The 23,555-nt window shown below is 40.4% G+C and overlaps 2 protein-coding genes across 5 annotated transcripts in view; both read left to right on the forward strand.

Annotated features, from left to right (window-relative positions):
- Window positions 1-2,803, forward strand: part of LOC111966575 (disks large-associated protein 4) — a 32,505-nt gene extending 29,702 nt beyond the window's left edge. The window contains exon 11 of the mRNA XM_070444523.1: window positions 13-2,803. Coding sequence (XP_070300624.1) covers window positions 13-231 — 219 coding nt within the window. The 3' untranslated portion in view covers window positions 232-2,803. The remainder of the gene's footprint in view (window positions 1-12) is intronic.
- Window positions 2,804-4,048: 1,245 nt separating this feature from the next.
- LOC111966576 (6-phosphofructo-2-kinase/fructose-2,6-bisphosphatase 2-like) overlaps window positions 4,049-23,555 on the forward strand; it is a 43,369-nt gene continuing 23,862 nt past the window's right edge. The window contains exons 1-9 of one of the 4 annotated variants that reach the window (XM_070444524.1): window positions 4,049-4,162; window positions 5,861-6,175; window positions 7,663-7,788; window positions 8,843-8,939; window positions 9,510-9,573; window positions 9,707-9,781; window positions 9,891-9,947; window positions 10,063-10,187; window positions 12,328-12,363. In XM_070444524.1, the coding sequence (XP_070300625.1) occupies window positions 6,079-6,175; window positions 7,663-7,788; window positions 8,843-8,939; window positions 9,510-9,573; window positions 9,707-9,781; window positions 9,891-9,947; window positions 10,063-10,187; window positions 12,328-12,363 (677 nt within the window). In that variant the 5' untranslated portion in view covers window positions 4,049-4,162; window positions 5,861-6,078. Of the gene's footprint in view, window positions 4,163-5,860; window positions 6,176-7,662; window positions 7,789-8,842; window positions 8,940-9,509; window positions 9,625-9,706; window positions 9,782-9,890; window positions 9,948-10,062; window positions 10,188-12,327; window positions 12,364-23,555 lie in introns of those variants that run through there. The other 3 variants (XM_023991331.2, XM_070444525.1, XM_070444526.1) reach the window with 3 other exon arrangements.

Consider the following 23,555-nt stretch of genomic DNA (forward strand, 5'->3'; position numbering starts at 1 on the left):
TCTCATCCTCAGGTGGAGAGGAAGGTTATTCCCCCCTCTGTGCCAAAGAAGACGTCCAAGCTGACCCCTGGGAAGGACCGGAGCGTGGACTCTGTGGTGGACAAGCAGCGGCAGGAGGCCAGAAAACGCCTGATGGCGGCCAAACGCGCGGCGTCTGTACGACAGAACTCTGCCACGGAAAGCTCAGACAGCATTGAGATTTACGTCCCCGAGGCCCAGACACGCCTCTGAGAACAGACCGCCACCGGCACTCTGCTCCCCCATGAAGGAACAGCCTCTCTCACCCACATATACACTCACACACTCTAGCTAACACACACACACACACACTGCTCCCCATGAAGGAACAGCCTCACACATGCACTAGACACACCCAGGGGTACAGAGCCCGGTCCCCAAATGGCAGCGCAGCATACAATCAGAGTAGAACCCAGGAGAGCACAGGCATGCTAAAAATACAGAACAATGCAAAACCACTTCCTTCCTGGCTGCCATGGAGATGGAGACCTCAACAGACATTTAATACTATTGTTATTACTATTAATATTATAATTATTATTATCTCCTCCTGAAATACATCAAGACTGTCTTAAATGTGCATCTTGGATAAAAGGACATCCTTATTCCTTGTCAGCTGAAGAATCTTGGTATCCCAGAAGTTTACTCTCTTCTCACCCCCTCAATTCTTCTGAGTCTGCGAGCTGGGCTGGGCTAGTCCAGGCAGCCTCTCTTGTTTACCACACACACTCAGGATACACACAGGTGTACTCATTCACTGTCCACACAGTCTTCCTATTTTCTCTTTGTATTAGGCTGCCACTCCATTGGTTGTGGACGATAAGCTTTACTCTATGGAATCTATATGAGATGGTGTTGTTGTGTACTAAGGAAGACCGTAGCATTCTATCTATCTCAAATTGGTTACCATAAGAGTTTTGTAAATGTTCTTTACCAGATTGTCTGTTAGACAAGGTCCAGTGTTCAGTACTAAGGTAGTTTTTCTATAGACCAAGTACATGTACTGTCATGATGATATTCGCACATGATGCAATCATTCTCTCTCTCATAAACACGCACTATGCTGTCTGTCGGTGTCTGTGCAGACTCATGTTTTACGTCTTCTATGCCCTTTTGAGGGAAGAAGAGAGAGATTACCAGGGCCAGTTGATGTGCGTTAAGGTAGGAATGTAATATGCATTGAAAATAACTTGATAACTGCACCTTTCACGCCACCTGTTTACCTGGTTACTTTACACATATTTGTTGCAGGGGGCCATGAGGTATTGTGCACCACTTAATTACAACATTCCCTGTTTCCTACTCAACCTCCAGTACATTTGAATCAGAAAGTGGAATCAACTATAAGCTCTCCTCTTTTCCTGATTACCAAGACTGGTTTATTTTCAGCGGCGTAGGCCAGAGCTCTGCCAGTGGTTTTGGGAGACAACTCGTATAAGCAATAAGTAAAATGGGATGTTTGAACTAGCAATGTAAAAATGATTCCGATGCCCAGTCAAAAAGCAACAACCCCTAGCCCCTAAACTTTCAGTGTTCTCAGATCTGAAGTGATAGGTGAAAGTCAAACAATATGTGATGAGTCTACCTTGTCTTACAATGTTCCATGAGGAGCTTCAACTATTCTTCGTCCTCCTGTCTAATGCTTAGGTTATGAGCTGTTTTCTCCAGATGAGCCCTCAGTCACTTAACAAGCCAACAGTCGAACGAACCATAACAGCGCTTTGGTCGTCATACGCCATTAATATCCACTACTTCATTGGTCAAAGCCTTAACACCAACTGTCAAATTAATAATGATCCAAAAGAATGACAACATAGCATACATTATAAACTAAGAAATGCATTTGCTATGTATCACTTATCTGTGCATTTGAAAAGGTCTAAGAATGTAAATGTTTCAGACTATGCTCAAGCTGAATTAATGTACTCTTATTATGGTGTCTGGCTGGCAGTTTGACAACAACTGTGTACAGATAGAGGCACATTGTGGAGATAATTTAAAAAAACATTTTGTATGAGACATTTTCTGTGACTGGTTTGAATTGACAATGCAGTCAGCCAAAACACACTAGACTGTTTTGACCTGTGCCACAGGTTATATTGGTCTTTTTCTGGATTTGGAGAGAATTGATGGTGCTGTATAGGATTGTACTGCGATGGTGTGGAGTTTGAATGCCTTCCTAGAGAAACATGTCAGCATCACTGAAAAAGAGGTGTATTCACACTATCACACTACAGCATACATGTGTATATGAGCTTTCAGCTTTGCATTTCTCGTAACATGAGTCATTTTTCTCATGATTTGCCATGTTCCACTCATTCGCTGAATTCCAAATCAACCCTCTAGCCTAGGCACTCCTGTTAGATCTGAAATGATTGGATAGGTATGGAGAAAGTCCACCCAGTCTGTCAGAAGCAAAGAACCTCTGATCAGAAGGCAAAGTGCCGCGATTACATTTTTGCACAAAGCTATGCGAGGGATTGATTTGGAATTTTGAAAAATATTAGCAATTTCAGGATCTCAATGCAACTTGTCCCCTTCAAGAGCTGGCTCTCCTCCTAAATAACACCTGTGTCACAACAAGGCTGCCCTCAAAGTGCTCGTGTGATCCACAGTCAGTTTTGTATTTTTAGCTCATAATGTAAAATATGGCAATTAGTAGAACTGGGAAAGCAGCTGATGCAGGGGCACCAGTATGTTAATTATTGTTTGTTTATTTGTAATACATCATACGGACGTGTACATTTCATTGTCCAAAGAAATCATTAAACATCCCTTTGTTACATCTCCTTGTCACCAACATTATTATACTCATTGCTACATGTAATATTAGCTGAGATGTTAATATTACAGATAAAATCGCCTGTCTTCAATGATATTTAGCTGTATGTTAGCTCATGTTTTAAGGTTATATCTCTTTTTAATGGCCTTCCTCATAGCTCAGAACAAGAGTCATGCAAAGATCCTACTGAGATCATAGTACCAATCACAATTTGCTGTCTGTCTGGGGTTGGAGACTAGTCTGTATTCAGTCTCATGTCATTCAGGGTTGGTGAATTGGTCTCAGATTTCATGTTCTCCTCTTCAACCATACAGTCAGAAGTGTTAGACTGGTCTCTGCATGGCACTGGCATAGCATAGAATCTAGATCTGAACCTAGATTAGGACATTGTTTTCTTCAGAATCAGGAGCCTGGAAGAATGGAACCTTTTTATTCCCCCACTACTTCAAGAGAAAATGGCCTGATCAGGGATATTCAGGCAGTTTGTATACAGTATGTTTTGTGTTATAAAGGGCTATAATGGGCATATGAAGGGGCAACCCCTGATGTCATATACCCTGTTGAGACAGTGACTTTGGACAATGCAAAACACTTCAGCCATCTGGCTTGGACTTTTTTGAACTAATAGTCTGGATTGTATCAATAATATCAAAAACATTTTGCCACGCATCACTTTCAGGGTAATAATGGGACACTAAATAAATTCCCTGATGAACTTTTCTATGGTAGTAGAAAATCTCACTTACCTGACTGTAGATATACCTCCTTAGACTTGTCACATGTGATTACACCATCCCCATTCACCAACTCCTCTTTGAGAGATGTAAATAGTGAAACATGCATAAACAAATTAGACAGAGGGCCATTTAGAAACTACTAGTCATTATTTTACAAATCAAGCACATATTCTACTGATACGGGGTTGTTCATATGTTATGGTATACTAGTTATTTTGAAAGAATAAAGAATTGTAATTACCAGTAAAATGTCCTATTCATTTTCAGTGTGTGAATAGTATCATAGCGCTCCCCCTACTGGCTTCAAGATGGTAGGCCTAACTGACCGTTGACAAACTAGAAAATGAAAGGCTATTTTCTTTTTTTAGATATACCAATAAAATGTGTGTGTGACATAAAACAGAGCGTTTCTCATTCCTAAATGCAGATCATAATATCATATTACTCGTGTGTGCATTGTCAGCGCGCATATTGATTCGTTTCCTGCGGACGCCGGGAGGAGGAGCCAAACATTAAAAGAGGATGAGGAACACCTCGGAGCGAACTGATTAAATACTGTACTGAATCAAAAGTCTCACACCAAACAGATAGCTACAATTGTGTGGACTCATCTATCGTCATTTTGGTAAGTTCTGCTGAATACTATCTGCCGTGCGTAGGTGAATCGCTATGTTGTTGCAGTGAAAATAAAGCTAAGTCCTCAAGTTATTGTATAAAACAAGCGTGTGTCATAGCTATGGACATGTAAAAAAAACAACCGGTCACTTTCTTCAGATGTAAAGCGGGATTCAACATGCTTAGCTAGCTAACATTAGCTACATAGCCTATATGCCTACTGTTACAGTGCTAAAGCTAACGTTAACTAGCTAGCTAAACTGCTTGTGAAATACACTACATGGTCAAAGGTATGTGGACACCTGCTTGTCGAACATCTCATAAAAAAATCATACTACTATAACATCCTCTACTCTTCTGGGAAGGCTTTCCACTAGATGTTGGAACATTGTTGCAGGGACTTGCTTTCATTCAGCAACAAGAGCATTAGTGCGGTCGGGCACTGATGTTGGACGTTTAGGCCTGGCTTGCAGTCGGCATTCCAATTCATCCCGAAGGTCTTCGATGGGGTTGAGGTCAGGGCTCCTTGCAGGCCAGTTAAGTTCTTCCACACCGATCTCGACAAACTATTTCTGTATGGACCTCGCTTTGTGCACAGGGGCATTGTTATGCTGAAACAGGAAATGGCTTTCCCCAAACTGTAGCCACAAAGTTAGAAACACAGAATCGTCTAAAATGTCATTGTATGCTGTAGTGTTAAGATTTCCCTTCACTGGAGCTAAGGGGCCTAGCCCAAACCATGAAAAACAGTCCTAGACCCTTATTCCTCCTCCACCAAACTTTACAGTTGGCACTATGCATTGGGGTTTGCATCTGCCAAACCCAGATTCTGTCGGACTGACAGATGGTGAAGCGTGATTCATCACTCCAGAGAACGTGTTTCCACTGCTCCAGAGTCCAATGGCGGCGAGCTTTACACCACTCCAGCCAACGCTTGGCATTGCACATGGTGGTCTTAGGCTTGTGTGTGGCTGCTCGGCAATGGAAACCCATTTCATGAAGCTCATTTCATGAAGCTCCCTGCGAACAGTTCTTGTGTTGACTTTGCTTCCAGGGGCAATTTTTACACGGTACGTGATTCTGCACTCGGCAGTCCTGTTGTGTGAGCTTGTGTGGCCTACCACTTCGCGGCTGAGCCGTTGTTGCTCTTAGACGTTTTTCGACTTCACAATAACAGCACTTACAGTTGACCGGGGAAGCTCTAGCAGGGCAGAAATTTGATGAACTGACTTGTTGGGAATGTGGCATCCTATGATGCTGCCATGTTGAAAGTCGATGAGCTTTTCAGTAAGGCCATTATACTGCCAATGTTTGTCTATGGAGATTGCATGGAGGTGTGCTCAATTTCATACACCTGTCAGCAAGGGGTGTGGCTGAAATAGCCGAATCCACTAATTGGAAGGGGTGTCCACATACTTTTGAACATGTAGTGGATATCTACTCAGCTAGCTATGATTGAAAGTAAACAAACAAATGTGGGAAGATGAACTAAACAACTAGCTAGCTAGACGCTGATGCAGGGATTTCTCAAGTAATTTGATTTAGCCTAGAAGTTTGAGATGTTAAACGTTACTGATCTTTTACAAGCCTTGTCAGCCAAGTGTTGTCATCTCTGTACGTTACTGAAGTGTACTGTACTCTCCCAGTGTACCATTGTCTTAAAAAGTAAAACCCTCAACATTGACTTTATCTGTAAAATCCTCTGCAGAGAGATGATGATGACCTCACTCAGCTAGTGACCTGACCTCCCAGTCCCAGAGCGTCCTCAGCCAGGCAACCCAGCCGTGACAGAACCAGTCATTGGACAGCACAATAGTATAATATATATGCCATTTAGCAGACGCTTTTATCCAAAGCGACACATCCGTGCATACATTTTACGTGTGGGTGGTCCCACAGTGACAGTGTTCAATTTCTACTAGCATCATGGCTGCCAGCCAGCAGAAAGGCACTGCAGTGCTGGAAACCTCAACAGAGGGAAAGAGAACAGAGCTCAGGGCCAATGAAGTTCAGAAGAAATGCTGTAAGTACTGTGTGTCTGGGTCTTCCAGTATCATGTTCCAGTCTGGTCCCTTTCCTGTGTTAACCCAATTAGGTTAAATGTTAACTCATTGCCAGATGCATCAATCTGATCTTTGGTTATTCATTGTAAGCTGTCTTCCTCTAAATGCATAACCATTCAGACCTTTTTTTGTTACGACATAATGCAATTGTGTTGATTAAGCGCATTGAATTGGTCTTGGGCTGCTGTGCAAATTTGACATTTAGAAATGGACACGAAGTGCCCTTTTTAAAGTAGTAATCAGTCCCATTTTTTTGTCTCGCTGGCTTTCAAAAGGCGAAAGCAGGTGCATGTGCGATCGTATGTCACTACCCTCCCTCCCCTGTGATGCAACGTGACACTAGGCATCTCTTGTCTCCCTACCTGCCTCTATAGCGTGTGAAAGGTGCTCGATAGATATATCTTAACTGCCAAAATAAAGGAAACCCAACAGTGTCTTAATAGTGAGTTGGGCCACCATGAGCCGCCAGCACAGCATCAATGCGCATTGGCATAGATTCGGCAAGTGTCTGGAACTCTATTGGAGAAATGAGACACCATTCTTCCGTGAGAAATTCCATTATTTGGTGTATTTATGGTGGTGGAAAATGCTGTCTCAGGTGTCGCTCCAGAATCTCCCATAAGTGTTGAATTGGGTTGAGATCTGGTGACTGGGACACATAAACACACACCTTTTAAACCCCCTATGCTCCTTTGGGAACCCTCTTTCAAAGTCACTAATCTCTTCTATCCATGGTAGACAAAATAATGGGCAAATGGCATTTTTATACATGGCCCTAAGCATGTGTGGAAGCACCTGCTTTCAATACACTTTTTCCCTCATTTACTCAAGTGTTTTTCTTTATTTTGGCAGTTACCTGTATATTATATGTGATGTATGCAGTCACCAGTGAGTGTGTTTTGGCAATAACAAAATGTCATCCCCAGTTAAATAAGTCTGGCATTAACTTTCCAGTCCATTCTGCGCAATCTGGAGACTCATACTTCATACTCACACAAACATATTCATTGGCTGCTCGATAACATCTAGATTTTTAAACCGCCTTGCTGGTTCTAGAAATGTAACATGTGACTGTCATGCATGGCCTTGTTAAGCATAGCAAGGGTTTGTTTGCAATGGACTGAGGATGGGTGTTGGTGGGCTTTCTTGAATCTACAGTAACATACTAAAGAAGAGAGACAATAACCCTCATAACACCAGGCTATACTTTTCTGGGCAATGATGTAACAGTGTCTGTGGACAGTCAGTTGCTAAGCAGCTACTAGTGATAACATCTGAGTGGGGGGGAGGGGGAAACAACAAAAAACAGGAATAACTGAAAATGGATAAACTGTTTGACTTTCATTTTTAAAGATGGACTTATTGTCATTGTTTATACCTTGGCCTACATTCTATTGGTATTTCAAAGTAAGTTGTTTGGTTGTGAGTGATGTGTCTTTGTGAACAGCATGGGCCTCTTATATGACCAACTCCCCCACTGTGATTGTCATGATTGGTCTTCCTGCCAGAGGGAAAACCTACATGTCCAAGAAGCTAACCCGCTACCTCAACTGGATAGGAGTGCCAACCAAGGGTTAGTATAAAGTCATCACAGTATGTACTATACTGTATTTAATTTGTTCCAGAACCTTCCAACCGGAAGATAAGCATTGAAGCGACACCTTCCTCATTCTTCATGTCACTGTATTCAATCCAATCATAATCCTCTATACCAGTGGTTATCAACCGGTGTGCCGTTATCAACCGGTGTGCCGTTATCAACCGGTGTGCCGTTATCAACCGGTGTGCCGTGAGGAACTTTCCAGTTTCGAACACTCACTTAGAAATGTGACCTGTGGAATGAACATGGATTTTTGACTTGGGGGCACCAGTGTCACTCAAATAGTACATCTGTATCGTTCTTTCAAGGCCTGTACGCTCAGGCTGTTACAGGCTTATACATTTGTATAGTTTGAGGGGTGCGCATCATGAGCAAAGTCATTTGTATCATTTTACTTCGCCTGTGAGAACCATTAGCACAGGCAAGTCGGACTAGGCTTAATTTTACCACAGCCTCTAGCATAGAAACAAACAGAGCATAGCTTTATGTCCATGGTTGCACCTTTAAAATGCAGAAAACTGCTTGTCTCTCTCCCAAACCGTTTAAACCTAAAGACCTATTTTAATGCTCTTAAAGGGATACACACAAATTAATCATGAGTAAGGAACTATGAAAATGCTTCAAAGAAACCCTAATTAATCTATAAATATATTATTTTTTTACGGGAAATTGATCATTTGCAGTGTGCGTCAGATGAGATGGAGGTCATGACCACTAAATACATTAATAGGGACATTTTAAGTGTGCCGCAATATTTTTTTTTAACCCATCAAGGTGTGCCACTGTTAAAAATAAGTTTGGGAACCACTGCTCTATACGATGTGTAAAATAATTCCTTTGTGTAGACCACTAACAAAGGATTTATTTTGTGTAGAAATATTTATAGTGGAGGATGTCATTGAACTGCATGCTGCAGAACCTGTTTGTCTTCCTTCCTCTGTTCAGTAGAATGTCCCATGATTTACAAGAACATGTCGTGCCTTTCATCACCTGAGGCTTATGATGATGGTCCTGTATTGTGTTGCAGTGTTCAACCTGGGGGTCTACAGACGAGAGGCTGTAAAAGCCTACAAATCCTATGACTTCTTCAGACATGACAACGAGGAGGCCATGGAAATCAGGAAGTGAGTGCTCCTCCTCCCCTCTGTGTTTTTGGACCTGTGGCAGAAGAATTTGGTTGTTTTGATGAGTTAAACAGTATTGCAGTAACCCTTTTTTTCTAGAATATGCCCTACATGTTTTCCACAGCCCCAGGCAGGTGTTTTCTGTATTTACAAAACCTGCGGAGGTTTACAAGGCCCCGACTAGATATAAACAATTCATGTAATTACGTTTTAAGTAGTGCGCATAGTTAGTCACCTGGCATAGTTAGTCACCTGGCAGCCTGTCATTTTCCTAGTCTCTCATTTTAGTATTTAGTGCTGGCTGCTAGACCAACAGTTATAATACTTGTTATAAGCATTATATGAACCCTATAATATATTATAATAGGGATTGTAATATGTTATGTATTTCTATGCTGTACATTTTAACAGATTGAACATAAATGTTACTAAGGCGTAATTGGGTCCTCTTACAATGCATTATAGCCACATAGTGCATAATATCTATTAGCTTTAAGTGAAGTGTTACAGATTTTTCATTTAAATTGTTATTGATGTGGATTACTGAAGTGGGTCACTGTGTTCCTACAGGCGGTGTGCTCTGGTAGCTCTGCGGGATGTCAAAGCTTATCTGGCTGAGGGGGGCCAGATCGCTGTGAGGATCTACTCTTTGCTCTTTCTGTTTTGAGTAATTGGAGATAAAATGGTGATATAAAGCTGAAAGACAAGCTTAATTTTAGTGACATGTGATTTATTTATTTACGTGTTTACTGTCTTATGTATTTCAGGTTTTTGATGCCACAAACACCACCCGAGAGAGGAGAGAATTAATCCTTAGTTTTGCAAAGGAACATGCTTACAAGGTCAGTTTCATGTCATGCATGTTACTAGGGTTGGGTATAGAAACTATTTTCAATTGTTATTGTCAATGGTTTGTTGAAGTGGGTCTTCATAGATTGGTCTCTTTTGCAGGTGTTTTTTGTGGAGTCATTGTGCGACGACCCTGATGTCATTGCTGCTAATGTTATGGTAAATTAACTTGCATGTTAAAAAACATGAGTACTACCTCTCGTTAAAACATTCTCTAATAATCTTCAAGGTATTTCCACACTAAGTCTTGTGCACCACACTCTCTCCTCCCCAGGATGTGAAGGTATCCAGTCCAGACTACCCAGAGAGACACAGAGAGAGTGTGATGGAGGACTTCCTGAAGAGAATAGAATGTTATAAAGTCACGTACCAACCATTAGACCCAGATGAAAATGACAGGTAAGACATTCTGCTGAGTTCTCTCTTTTTAAATGGTTAATTGGTTCATTTTGTCAGTCATGCATTTGCATTTAAAAACCTTTTTCAAGAGTTCCAGTTTGTCCAGTAGGTGGAGACAACACGCAAGGTTGACAAAGGGTTGTTATTCTGTTATGGCCTGCTTGGTGGCCACATTGACTCATCATATCATTGGTCTGATTTCCAGTTCTGATTCTCCTGACAGAAACCGTTTCTTGTTCATTGGTCATTATTGCTATCCCACCATAGTATTTATTTTAGATCCCTTCTGAAACAATACACAAACAACCATACATTTTTACCATCCAAGCTTGACCAGACTTTTTTATTTTGTGGCAGGAGAGAGGTTTGGTATATTTCAAAGGTTTATTTTTTGCTAAATATAATCTGCCTCAAATTAATATTTCCCGCTTTTTTCAAGCTTGTATTTTTGTTCATTCTCACCTTCCTATTTTTCCTCAATCACCTGCTAACACGCTATTAGAAAGGATCTTGTTGCCCCCGCAGATCCGGAAAATTCTAATTTCGAGACTATACGATGTTATTATAATTTCAATGTTTTATTTAACCAGGCAAGTAAATTAAGAACATTCTTATTTACAATGATGCCTGGCAAGAGGCAAAAGGTCTTCTGTGGGGACAGGGGCTGTGATAGAATGAAAACTGACAACACAGAGAGGAGACACTGGCAACAGAGAAAATACAACAGCAGACAAACAGTGGGTGGATGTGGTGTGTGCGTGCATGAGAAGTAAAACAACTCTCTTCCTTACATAAGGCAGAGCAAATTAGTGACAACTAGAAACGACATGTTTCAACAACCTGTTCATCTATTTGTCATTTGAACTCTTCCTGGGACACCAGGCCCTGGAGTTTTAGGTTGACTTGGAGGGGCCTAATGAAAGGACCTTTTTTCCAGGCTCAGTTCACATTTTTGGGACTCTTCGCATAAAACAAGAAGTTTGAGATCTGAGGTTGTATGTTTTCATTTCAAACAAGAAAAGAGGGTAGATAAAATGGTAGTTTTCCTAAAATGGCCTTATAAATAAGAATGTACCAGTGTTTGAGACTACGTGTTGCTAGTGATCAAATCAAATTGTATTGGTCATATACACGCGTTTAGCAGATGTTATTGCGGGTGTAGCGAAATGCTTGTCCACCCAACAGCACTGTAGAGATCACAATGGTGAGTTAGACGCTTCTGATTGGTGACAAAACGAAGGGCTTCATCAATCAATTTTTTCAATCAATTTTATTTTATATAGCCCTTCGTACATCAGCTAATATCTCGAAGTGCTGTACAGACACCCAGCCTAAAACCCCAAACAGCTAGTAATGCAGGTGTAGAAGCACGGTGGCTAGGAAAAACTCCCTAGAAAGGCCAAAACCTAGGAAGAAACCTAGAGAGGAACCAGGCTATGAGGGGTGGCCAGTCCTCTTCTGGCTGTGCCGGGTGGAGATTATAACAGAACTATGCCAAGATGTTCAAAAATGTTCATAAGTGACAAGCATGGTCAAATAATAATCATGAATAATTTTCAGTTGGTTCAGTTCATGATAGTCAAGAGCCTTCAGTGTAGAGCTTGAGGCTTTCACATAAATAGTATCACCATAGTCCAATACAGAAATAAAAGTACAATGGATCAACTATTTTCTGGCAACAAAGGAAAAGCAAGCTTTGTGTAATAAAACCCAATACACAGCTTGAGTTTCCTGACAAGGTTTTCTACATGGGTGGTGAAGCTGAACTTCTCAACCACCCAAACTTTCAGATATTTGTACATTTTGACTTGCTCTATATAATTTCCTTCCAAGGTAGTAATTACATGGTTTTCAGAGTGTTTAGTATTGGAAAATATCATGCATTTTGCTTTTAAAGGAATTCAAAATAAGCTTCACATTTTACAGATTCTGTTGAATGATGTTAAAATGCAACTTCTCATCCAGGGCACAGTGAGCATAATTCAAAACCTTCAAAGTTGCTGTGATAGTGCTGTGGCAAGACCTGAAACCTAATTGCATACCACTCCAAATATTGTTTTCCATGACGTAGGCCTTACGTAAGGTTTCAACCACTTCCGAATTCGCCAGTTAAAGTTTCGCCCCCATTCATTTTCCACAGGAGCACACGGAGAAATGCGCAGGGGAGTATGGGAATGTGAGTGGCACGAACCCTGCTAGCGGAGCGATAGAAAAAGTAGCTCTGCTCTACTTTTTACAAATTTCACGCGGCTGCCGCTAACCAATCATGTGATGAGCAAATGTTTGTTAAAACCTTTTATAATTTTTTTTATTAACAACAAATCAATGCAGAAAGTACATAAGGGAACAAAAGTATATATAATGGACAATTGAGCTAGGGGGTACAATATCACATTACAATTACACAAGGACCTTAAGTGACATACTTACACTTACAATTCTAACAGCTTTTTTGTTAGTAGAGTATTTAACTGTCTCAAAATACAGTTCAATTTCTTTTTTAGTGTAAGAAAATGTGTTTTTTTGTTAGTAAATTTACATTTGTGTGTATGAAATTTGGCCAAAAGAATAATGAAATGAATTACATAAAAATGTTTCAGCTTATTTCTATTGTATGTAAAGAATCCAAGCAGTACATCTCTCCACAATAGTGTAAAATCTTCATAAATGTGTTCAATTATAAATCTACTGATGTCTTGCAAAATATGCAACACTGTTTCTGGGTGGTCATTACAAAAGGAGCAATTTGAGTTGATGTTTTCCTTAAACTTCTTCATATAGTGGTTGGGAGGATAATATTTATGAATAATTTTAAAGGAAACTTCCTTAATTTTGTTAACAAGTAGGTATGTGTGTGGCAACATCCAAACTTTTTCCCAACCGATATTATCAATAAATCCATTCCAATAAGGCATGACATAAGGTATAGATACAACATCCTGCTGAAACAAGGTTCGTATCGCTCTGTTGTTGAATGGACCAAAAGAGAAACAAATCTTTCCTACTGATGAGTCAACAGGGTCAATAGAAGGTAGGCTCTGAGGGTCAGGTCTTGACACGTTCCTGAATAACAGAGCAACACATGAGGGAATGGCGTCTAAAACAGTTGCAAAATCTTTAGGTGTTACAGGGACCTTGTAAAGTGATAAGAATTCTTTATAACTGAGTAAAAGACCCTCTGCATTTACCAGTTGGCTCACCAATAGGATATTATTTCGGAACCAATATTCTAAAAACAAATAAGTATTTTTATACAATATATTCCGATTATTCCATATATAATATCTGTGTGGAGAAAAATTGTGTTTATAAATTAAGGACCATGACAAGAGAACCTGCTGATGAAAAGCAGAAACTTACACTGGAATTGTCAATATTATAACTGCAAAACAACATGAAGTTAAGGCCAACAAAAGGAGAGAAGACATGATGAGGAATAAAATTCCAGATAGAAGTGGGTCTTCTTAGGAATTGTTTTATCCAATTGATCTTAAAAGTATTATTTAAAGTAATAAAGTCCAGAAAATTCAGTCCACCATTCTCATAAGTGTTCATTACAACAGTTTTCCTAATGTAATGGGTACGGTTTCTCCGAAGACCAGATGCTTTTCAACTTTCTATCTCCTTGCTTATTTTACTGTGAAGATATAAAGATAGAGCGCCATATGTTAGTCTAAAGATACCTTCAGCCTTGGTTATTAGGACTCTACCTTTTAAATACACTGCTCAAAACAATAAAGGGAACACTTAAACAACACAATGTAACTCCAAGTCAATCACACTTCTGTGAAATCAAACTATCCACTTAGGAAGCAACACTGATTGACAATAAATTTCACATGCTGTTGTGCAAATGGAAATAGACAAAAGGTGGAATTTATAGGCAATTAGCAAGACACCCCCAATAAAGGAGTGGTTCTGCAGGTGGTGACCACAGACCACTTCTCAGTTCCTATGCTTCCTGGCTGATGTTTTGGTCACTTTTGAATGCTGGCGGTGCTTTCACTCTAGTGGTAGCATGAGACGGAGTCTACAACCCACACAAGTGGCTCAGGTAGTGCAGCTCATCCAGGATGGCACATCAATGCGAGCTGTGGCAAGAAGGTTTGCTGTGTCTGTCACGGTAGTGTCCAGAGCATGGAGGCGCTACCAGGAGACAGGCCAGTACATCAGGAGACGTGGAGGAGGCCGTAGGAGGGCAACAACCCAGCAGCAGGACGCTAACTCCGTTTGTGCAAGGAGGAGCACTGCCAGAGCCCTGCAAAATGACCTCCAGCAGGCCACAAATGTGCATGTGTCTGCTCAAACGGTCAGGAGCATGCCCAGGCGTTGTAGGGAGGTCATACGGGCACGTGGAGGCACACACACTACTGAGCCTCATTTTGACTTGTTTTAAGGACATTACATCAAAGTTGGATCAGCCTGTAGTGTGGTTTTCCACTTTAATTTTGAGTGTGACTCCAAATCCAGACTCCATGGGTTGATAAATTTGATTTCCATTGATAATTTTGATGAGTGACTTTTGTTGTCAGAACATTCAACTATGTAAAGAAAAAAGTATTTAATAAGAATATTTCATTCATTCAGATCTAGGATGTGTTATTTTAGTGTTCCCTTTATTTTTTTGAGCAGTGTATAAGTCCCTCTGTAGCCATTGATTTAGCTTCTTCTGGGTATTTTTAATAAGAGGATTAAAATTTAGTAAGCCTCTAGACTTCTGATCCTTTGTAATGGTTATGCCTAAATATGTAAGTTCTTTTACTGGAATACCATAATATGAAGGTGTCACAAAGTCTTTGACAGCTATGAGTTCACATTTATTAATGTTAAGGTATAGACCAGATGCTTTGGAAAAGGATTGTATCACATTGATCGATATGGGAATTTGGTTAGCGTCTTTCAGAAAAAGTGTAGTATCATCAGCCAGCTGGCTTATAATAATTTCTTAACCAGCTATGGAAATACCTTGTACAGGACTATTTTTTTTAAGATTTTGCAAGAAGTTGGGTGATTTAATAAAAACAGGTACGGGGAGATAGGACAACCTTGCCTAATTCCTCTCTTTAACTCAAATCTAGGTGAGATGCCATATTTCAATTTGATAGAGCTGTTACCATTTGCATAGAGAGTCTTAATAGCCTTACAGAAAAAATCCCCAAAGCCAAGTCTCTCAAGGGAGTGGAAGAGAAACTGATGCTCTACTGTGTCAAATGCTTTATAAAAATCTAAAAATAATATGAAGCTATCCTCAGTTATTAGGTCTGAGTAGTCAAGTATGTCTAATACTAGTCTGACATTGTTAGAAATATGTCTGTTCCTCATGAAGCCAGACTGTGTTTAATCAATGATTGCATCCAGGACTTCTTTAATTATTTTTGCAAGTAGTAAGGCTAATATCTTATAGTCATTATTAAGAAGACAAATTGGACGCCAGTTATCGATGAGCAGCACTTCGTTTTTAGGCTTAGGATTCAGTGTTATTAACCCCTGACTCATTGTAGGAGGGAGAACATTGTTTTTAATACTCTCTAAAAAGACTTCAAATAGGAAGGGAGCTATTTGTTCAGAAAATAATTTGTAAAATTCTGATGTAATTCCATCAACACRTGGTGATTTATTGTTCTTRAGATGTTTGATAGACTCTAATCTCTTCAACTTTGATGGGTTCATCACACTGTTTAGATTCTATATCACTGATAGAGTGAACATTATTCAGTGAGTTAAAAAACATGTCTGTGGATTCCTGACAGTACGTAGAGCTATACAAATTTCTGTAAAAATTGCTACAGTATTTAGCGATTTAATTTTTGGTCATCTGTAATAACACCATCAATGTTTAATTTATGGATAGTGTTATTTTTAGAGTGAAATTTCTCAAGTCTAAAGAAATAGGATGAATTCTGTTCTCCCTCAATCCATTTTTTCCTAGATCTAATAAAGGCTCCTTCTGCTTTTAATCTATATATTATCCAGTTTATTTTGTAACTCAATTAGTTCCATCTTCTCCTCCCCCGAGAGGCCGGCTGGGGACCTCCTGAAAAAGGGAAGTTATCTTTAATGATCACCTTTTCCTCCTCAGATCTTCTGGTCTTAGCAAGACTACTACCATATTTTCTAAGGTATTTGGACACCTCAAATTTAAAGAGCTCCCAGTTCTTGCAATAAGATTTTTCTTCACAAGCCCTTTCCCAAAAGTGTGAGAGCAGATCTTTAACCTCAAATTTAACTATATCATTATTTAATAATGAGCTATTTAGCTTCCAGTAAGATGCTCTGCCAAGGTTAGTATCAGGGGTAAATATTTTGATATCAATGTAAATGGCCCTATGGTCTGTGAGGGGAGTAGTACAGATATTTGTAGTAACACACTATCAATACATTTGGATATAAGCCAAAAATCTATTCTGGATTGTCTGGAACCTGTTTTGTTACTCCAAGTGAATGATCTGTCAGCCGGAAACCTTTCTCCATATATCAGTAAGATCAAACTTTTCCATAAAAAGTATTAAACCCAAATTCTGATTGGTTGGTCTACCTGGGGGCCATCTATCAGTTGAATTATCTATAGTAATGTTAAAGTCCCCTCCTATCAATAATAACGAATTGGGAAATTTAGATAACCAATGAAGTATATGTTTCTCGATAGATTCAAGCAATTCATCATTCTCATGTTTGGTGTTGTACCCGTAGAAGTTTACAGTAATGAGCGTAATGTCATTGTAACTGATCACAAGACAAATAAAGTGACCAAAGGGGTCACATTCTGAGTGTAGAATATTACCACCAAAGGTATTTTTCATTGTAGTGACACCAGTGGAGCGTTCAGATCCATGGGAAAGCCAAATATCGTTGCCCCACTGTGACCTCCAGAAGTTGGCATCAGCCGAAATTGAGTGAGATTCTTGAAGAAAGCTAAAATCTGTTCGAAATTGTTTAGCAAATAAAAATAAGGCCTTGCGCTTCACATTGTTTCGTAACCCCCTAGCATTAAGAGAAACTAAAGACAAAACAACAAAGATTATATAAAAGTATAAACTGTAGTAGGATGAGTCAAAGACGTAGGAGCAGTGAACGTAAACGATAAGGAACCGAGATCTGCACCATTTAAGTCAACTTAAAGTGAAAATAGCTTATACCATAAACTCTGAGCTAGACGATATCCGGCTTTGAAATTCAACTCAACTGAAAATTATGTTAAGACTAAACCAAGGGTTCTTGTAGTAAGAGAGACTAAAAACCCTCTTTAGTGTAATCAGGAACTATTCTGAGAAATAAAATACAAAATAATAATTTAAATAAAAGGGTACCTACTATTTTAAGTGCATATGAAAACTGATCATAAAATAATTGAATAAAAAATGTTTTACATATAAATGTTCCTAAGATCTTTTTTTGGAAATAAGTATTAATAACTAAATGGAACAATAACCATGTAAAGTCAGAGCAGACCTGTAAGCCCTTTAAAACAGCATCTTAGTTACTGTATACATAAAATAAATACAGCTTTCAATCTTCTTTGTAAGTTTGTAAACAAAATAGGTCTTCTGGTCATACAAGAACAAACTAATAAATTGAAGTACCTGAGTATTCCTGAAAAATAGTCACCTGATGCTTGTTAGGTAAACAACATAAGGAAAATGAGAATACCATGGCTGAAACCATCAACCATGTTTGTTAAAACCTTCTGTTCATGAAGCATAGTAACGCCTGTCATTAGTTACGGGGTCGCACAAACAAAAAATATGGAGGATAGCCAATCATCGCAGTGTCTGGTTTTCCAATTCAAAATGATTTTACTTTGCTAGAAAACAACAGACAAAATCACAAGGTCAAGGGTATGGAGGAGGATTGCAGAGCTTTATGGTGGGTGAAGCGAGATTTGCACAACAATGTTTGCTTGTGCTGTAGCCATGAACATTGAGCAACCTAAACCTCAGAACTGTGATCAAAGATGAAATTGTGAAATTTGCCCACCAAAGGATGGGAATCGCCAGTAACATGCAATGTAACATTGTAAATTATACACTAGGCATGAATTTCCATGTAATATGCTACGAATTGGATTATGGTATCTTAACTTTATGATTCTCATTGTAGCTTATAGCTCCTTCATTATACTGGTGTCATGACATTGTTGTTAGCTCACTTCCTGCAAAATACACCAATAGGTACTTTGGGTAAAGGAAATTGTGGCTTTGACTTGCAAACATTGTTATGCAAATCTCTCTCAACCCACCAACACCTCTGCAATCCTCCTCCGTGCCATTGCCCTTCAGAATTCGTCTCTGTGTTCAAAAATATTTCTCATCAAATAAATGAGGTAGAATTACAACTCTCCCCACACCACATTATTTTCCTTTTTGATATTTTTATTAGCCTACAAATTGGCAGCTCCATATTTTCATGTACAGTAATGTACCTAGAATACGGGTTGGATTTGCACTAAACAATTTCATGTCAGAAGAATAATGTAAAAAATCTGGTTTATGGTTAGCCTCATACATTATCTACTGGTGTAATTTTAGATTGGAGAGCTCACAACTGGACATACAAATAATGTTCATTTGAGAAAGCAAAACAGAAACACAGACAAATTACAGACAGATCCCCTTCACACCTTTTTATTGTGATCTGTGATGAAAGAACTTTGACATTAGTTCATCTTGAATAATGTTTTTAAGTTAACAATTTAAAACAAGTTTAAACACTTTACTTCAATGAATCAACATTGAATTCATGAAAATATAATTTCAAAATGTACAAATAATCTAACCTGTTTGAATGTTAGACATCTTAGTAAGTAGGCAATTTATTACTAAAGCATCATTTCAGGTGAACAAAAAAAGTCCATACCAGAGGTGGCCAACCTTGCTCCACTCGCTGATCTACTGGGTGAGCAGGCTTCTATTCCAGCCCAGCAATAATACACATAATCAACTCATTAGGTTTGATAAGTTGAATCAGGTGTGTTAGTGCTGGGCTGTAACAGAAGCTTGCATACCTCCAGGAGAAGGATTGGCCTGCTACAGTTGTAATAAGTTTTTAGCCAACATTGTGTGTAACTTTTTTACTGTATTGTTGTATACAACATTTGCTAACATAAGCACACATGCAACCCATGGCATACAAGAATGTGCCAGCAGTCTCTTGGGACCTTCACTGGGACCTCTTCATCTGCAGACAGGCTTTTGCAGCTCTCCATATCTGAGAACAGACATAAAAAAGAAAGATCCCTGACTATCATGTCTCTGTCTGTCTTCATAATGTTCCTCTCTAGGGACTAAAACTGGAGAATATTTGCGTAATGTCATCCCACAACGTGCCCAATCTAACTAGTACAGCTATTCTCTTTTCTGACAGCTGGAGCAGAACATCCTCTCACACTCTTCCAATGCATTTGGAGCAAGGTTTTTAATTTAAAATAAACCTGCATCAAGATAACTTCATATTAGCTTGTTAACTAGCTGTCGTATGTACATGTAAAAAATGTATACAATTCTGTTTTATTAGCTAGCTAGTTACAGCAGGCTACTGTGTGTAGGCTAATGAGCTGCTTGTTAGCTAGCTAGGTATTACATAGATTCTTGAGTTGATCAGTTGGATGTCCACCAGTCTAGGTTCAGGTCATCCATAAGCAAAAATTCTGATTTGACGTGATAATAATTCTAAAATACAGTCCAGAGAGCCAGCAATAGCAGATGGCGGTAACAAGAGAACAATATTTAAGTATGCACTAGGATTAATATTCAAAGCTAGATATTTTGGTGAATGAAGTCAGAATGGTAGCCGAAAACGTGTCTTATGTGTATATAGCAACACCACCACGATCAGACCGAAAAACATAACGATCAATGTCAGTGAGATTTTTTTTTGAGCCAGGATTCAGAAAGCATAAATACATCTGGGTCTGCTGTTTTACCCAAATATTCACAAAATCATGTTTCAGAAGAAGATGTCTTACATTTATGAACAGAAACCTCAGACAATTCTGACTTTTTAATTCAGATGCGGTAGAAATGTCAGGACCTGGGTTAAATTGCACATTTCCTTATAGTAAAAGCAGCAAAATAATGGCGCCATACACGCTGTCTGCCATCTGCCCAGTACAGTTGAAACCAGAAATCATTCCTGAATAGCACACTTCTCCAGCGTGCCAGTGGCCATTGAAGGTGAGCATTTTCCCACTGAAGTCGGTTACCATGCCGAACTGCAGTCAGGTCAAGACCCTGGTGAGGATGACAAGCACGCAGATGAGCTTCCCTGATACGTTTTTTGTCAGTTGGTGTAGAAATTCTTTGGTTGTGCAAACCCACATTTTCATTAGCTGTCCGGGTGGCTGGTCTCAGACGATCCCTCAGGTGAAGAAGCCAGTTACACGTGGTTGTGAGGCCGGTTGGACATACTGCCAAAACTTGAGACGTGTTGTGTGAGACAACTGCACATTTTAGTGGCCTTTTATTGTCCTCAGTACAAGGTGCACCTGTTTTTTTTTGGGGGGGGGGGGTTCACCTTAACCAGGTAGGCTAGTTGAGAACACATTCTTATTTACAACTGCGACCTGGCCAAGATAAAGCAGAGCAGTTCGACACATACAACAACACAGAGTTACACATGGAGTAAAACAAACATACAGTCAATAATACAGTAGGGGGAAAAAGTCTATATACATTGTGTGCAAATGAGGTAAGATAAGGGAGGTAATGCAATAAATAGGCCATGGTGGCGAAGTAATTAAAATATAGCAATTAAACACTGGAATTGTAGATGTGCAGAAGATGAATGTGCAAGTAGAGATACTGGGGTGCAAAGGAGCAAGATAAATACAGTATGGAGATGAGGTAGTTGGATGGGCTATTGACAGATGGGCTATGTGCAGTGATCTGTGAACTGCTCTGACAGCTGGTGCTTAAAGCTAGTGAGGGAGATATGTGTCTCCAGCTTCAGTGATTTTTTGCCGTTCGTTCCAGTCATTGGCAGCAGAGAACTGGAAGGAAAGGCGGCCAAAAGAGGAATTGGCTTTGGGGGTGACCAGTGAGATATACCTGCTGGAGCGCGTGCTACGGGTGGGTGCTGCTATGGTGACCAGTGAGCTGAAATAAGGCGGGGCTTTACCTAGCAAAGACTTGTAGATGACCTGGAGCCAGTGGGTTTGGCAACGAGTATGAAGCGAGGGCCAGCCAACAAGAGCGTACGGGTCGCAGTGGTGGGTAGTATATGGGGCTTTGGTGACAAAACAGATGGCACTGTGATAAACTGCAACCAATTTGTTGAGTAGAGGGTTGGAGGCTATTTTGTAAATGACATCACCGAAGTCGAGGATCGGTAGGATGGTCAGTTTTACGAGGGTATGTTTGGCAGCATGAGTGAAGGAGGCTTTGTTGCAAAATAGGAAGCCGATTCTAGATTTAATTTTGGATTAGAGATGTTTAATGTGAGTCTGGAAGGAGAGTTTACAGTCTAACCAGACACCTAGGTATTTGTAGTTGTCCACATATTCTAAGTCAGAACCGTCCAGAGTAGTGATGTTGGACGGGCGGGCAGGTGCAGGCAGCGATCGGTTGAAGAGCATGCATTTAGTTTTACTTGTATTTACGAGCAATTGGAGGCCACGGAAGGAGAGTTGTATGGCATTGAAGCTCGTCTGGAGGGTTGTTAACACAGTGTCAAAAGAAGGGCCAGAAGTATACAGAATAGTGTCGTCTGCGTAGAGGTGGATCAGAGAATCACCAGCAGCAAGAGCGACATCATTGATGTATACAGAGAAGAGAGTCGGTCCAAGAATTGAACCCTGTGGTATTTTTTCTCAGGTTTTTGCCTGCCATATGAGTTCTGTTATACTCACAGACATAATTTAAACAGTTTTAGAAACTTCAGTGTTTTCTATCCAATAATAATATGCATATATTAGTAACTGGGACTGAGGAGCAGGCCGTTTAGTTTGGGCACCTTTCATCCAAGCTACTCAATACTGCCCCTGCAGCCATAAGAAGTTAACACAGTGTCCAAAGAAGGGCCAGAGGTCTACAGAATGGTGTCGGCCCGAGAATTGAACCTTGTGGCACCCCCATAGAGACTGCCAGAGGTCCGGACAACAGGCCCTCCGATTTGACACACTCTATCAGAGAAGTAGTTGGTGAACCAGGCGAGGCAATCATTTGAGAAACCAAGGCTGTTGAGTATGCCGATAAGAATGTGGTGATTGACAGAGTCGAAAGCCTTGGCCAGGTCGATGAATATGGCTGCACAGTATTGTCTCTTATCGATGGCGGTTATGATATCTTTTAGGACCTTGAGCGTGGCTGAGGTGCACCTACGACCAGCTCTGAAACCAGATTGCACAGTGGAGAAGGTACGGTGGGATTCGAAATGGTCGGTGATCTGTTTGTTAACATGGCTTTCGAAGACCTTAGAAAGGCAGGGTAGGATAGATATAGGTCTGTAGCAGTTTGGGTCTAGAGTGTCTCCCCCTTTGAAGAGAGGGATGACCGCGGCTGCTTTACAATCTTTGGGAATCTCAGATGATACGAAAGAGAGGTTGAACAGGCTAGTAATAGGGGTTGCAACAATTTCAGCAGATCATTTTAGAAAGAAAGGGTCCAGATTGTCTAGCCCGGCTGATTTGTAGGGCGTCCAGATTTTGCAGCTCTTTCAGAACATCAGCTATCTGGATTTGGGTGAAGGAGAAATGGGGGAGACTTGGGTGAGTTGCTGTGGGGGATGCAGGGGTGTTGACCGGGGTAGGGGTAGCCAGGTGGAAAGCATGGCCAGCCGTAGAAAAATGTATCACGGGGGCTATTCGATGCTAATGCAGAACGCCACAGGATGTTTTTGTGCTGGTCAAGGGCAGTCAGGTTTGGAGGGAACCAAGGCTACATCTGTTCCTGGTTCTCATTTTTTCTTGAATGGGGCATGCTTATTTAAGATGGTGAGGAAGGCACTTTTAAAGAATAACCAGGCATCCTCTACTGACGGGATGAGGTCAATATTCTTCCAGGATACCCGGGCCAGGTCGATTAGAAAGGCCTGCTCGGTGAAGTGTTTTAGGGAGCGTTTGACAGTGATGAGGGGTGGTCGTTTGACCGCAGACCCATTACGGATGCAGGCAATGAGGCAGTGATCGCTGAGATCTTGGTTGAAAACAGCAGAGGTGTATTTGGAGGGCAAGTTGGTTAGGATGATATCTATGAGGGTGCCCGTGTTTACAGCTTTGGGGTTGTACCTGGTAGGTTCATTAAAAGTTTCTGTGAGATTGAGGGCATCAAGCTTAGATTGTAGGATGGCCGGGGTGTTAAGCATGTCCCACTTTAGGTCACCTAGCAGCACGAGCTCTGAAGATAGATGGGGGGCAATCAGTTCACATATGGTGTC

Source organism: Salvelinus sp. IW2-2015, linkage group LG7 (genome assembly GCF_002910315.2).
Source record: "Salvelinus sp. IW2-2015 linkage group LG7, ASM291031v2, whole genome shotgun sequence".
NCBI lineage: Eukaryota > Metazoa > Chordata > Actinopteri > Salmoniformes > Salmonidae > Salvelinus > Salvelinus sp. IW2-2015.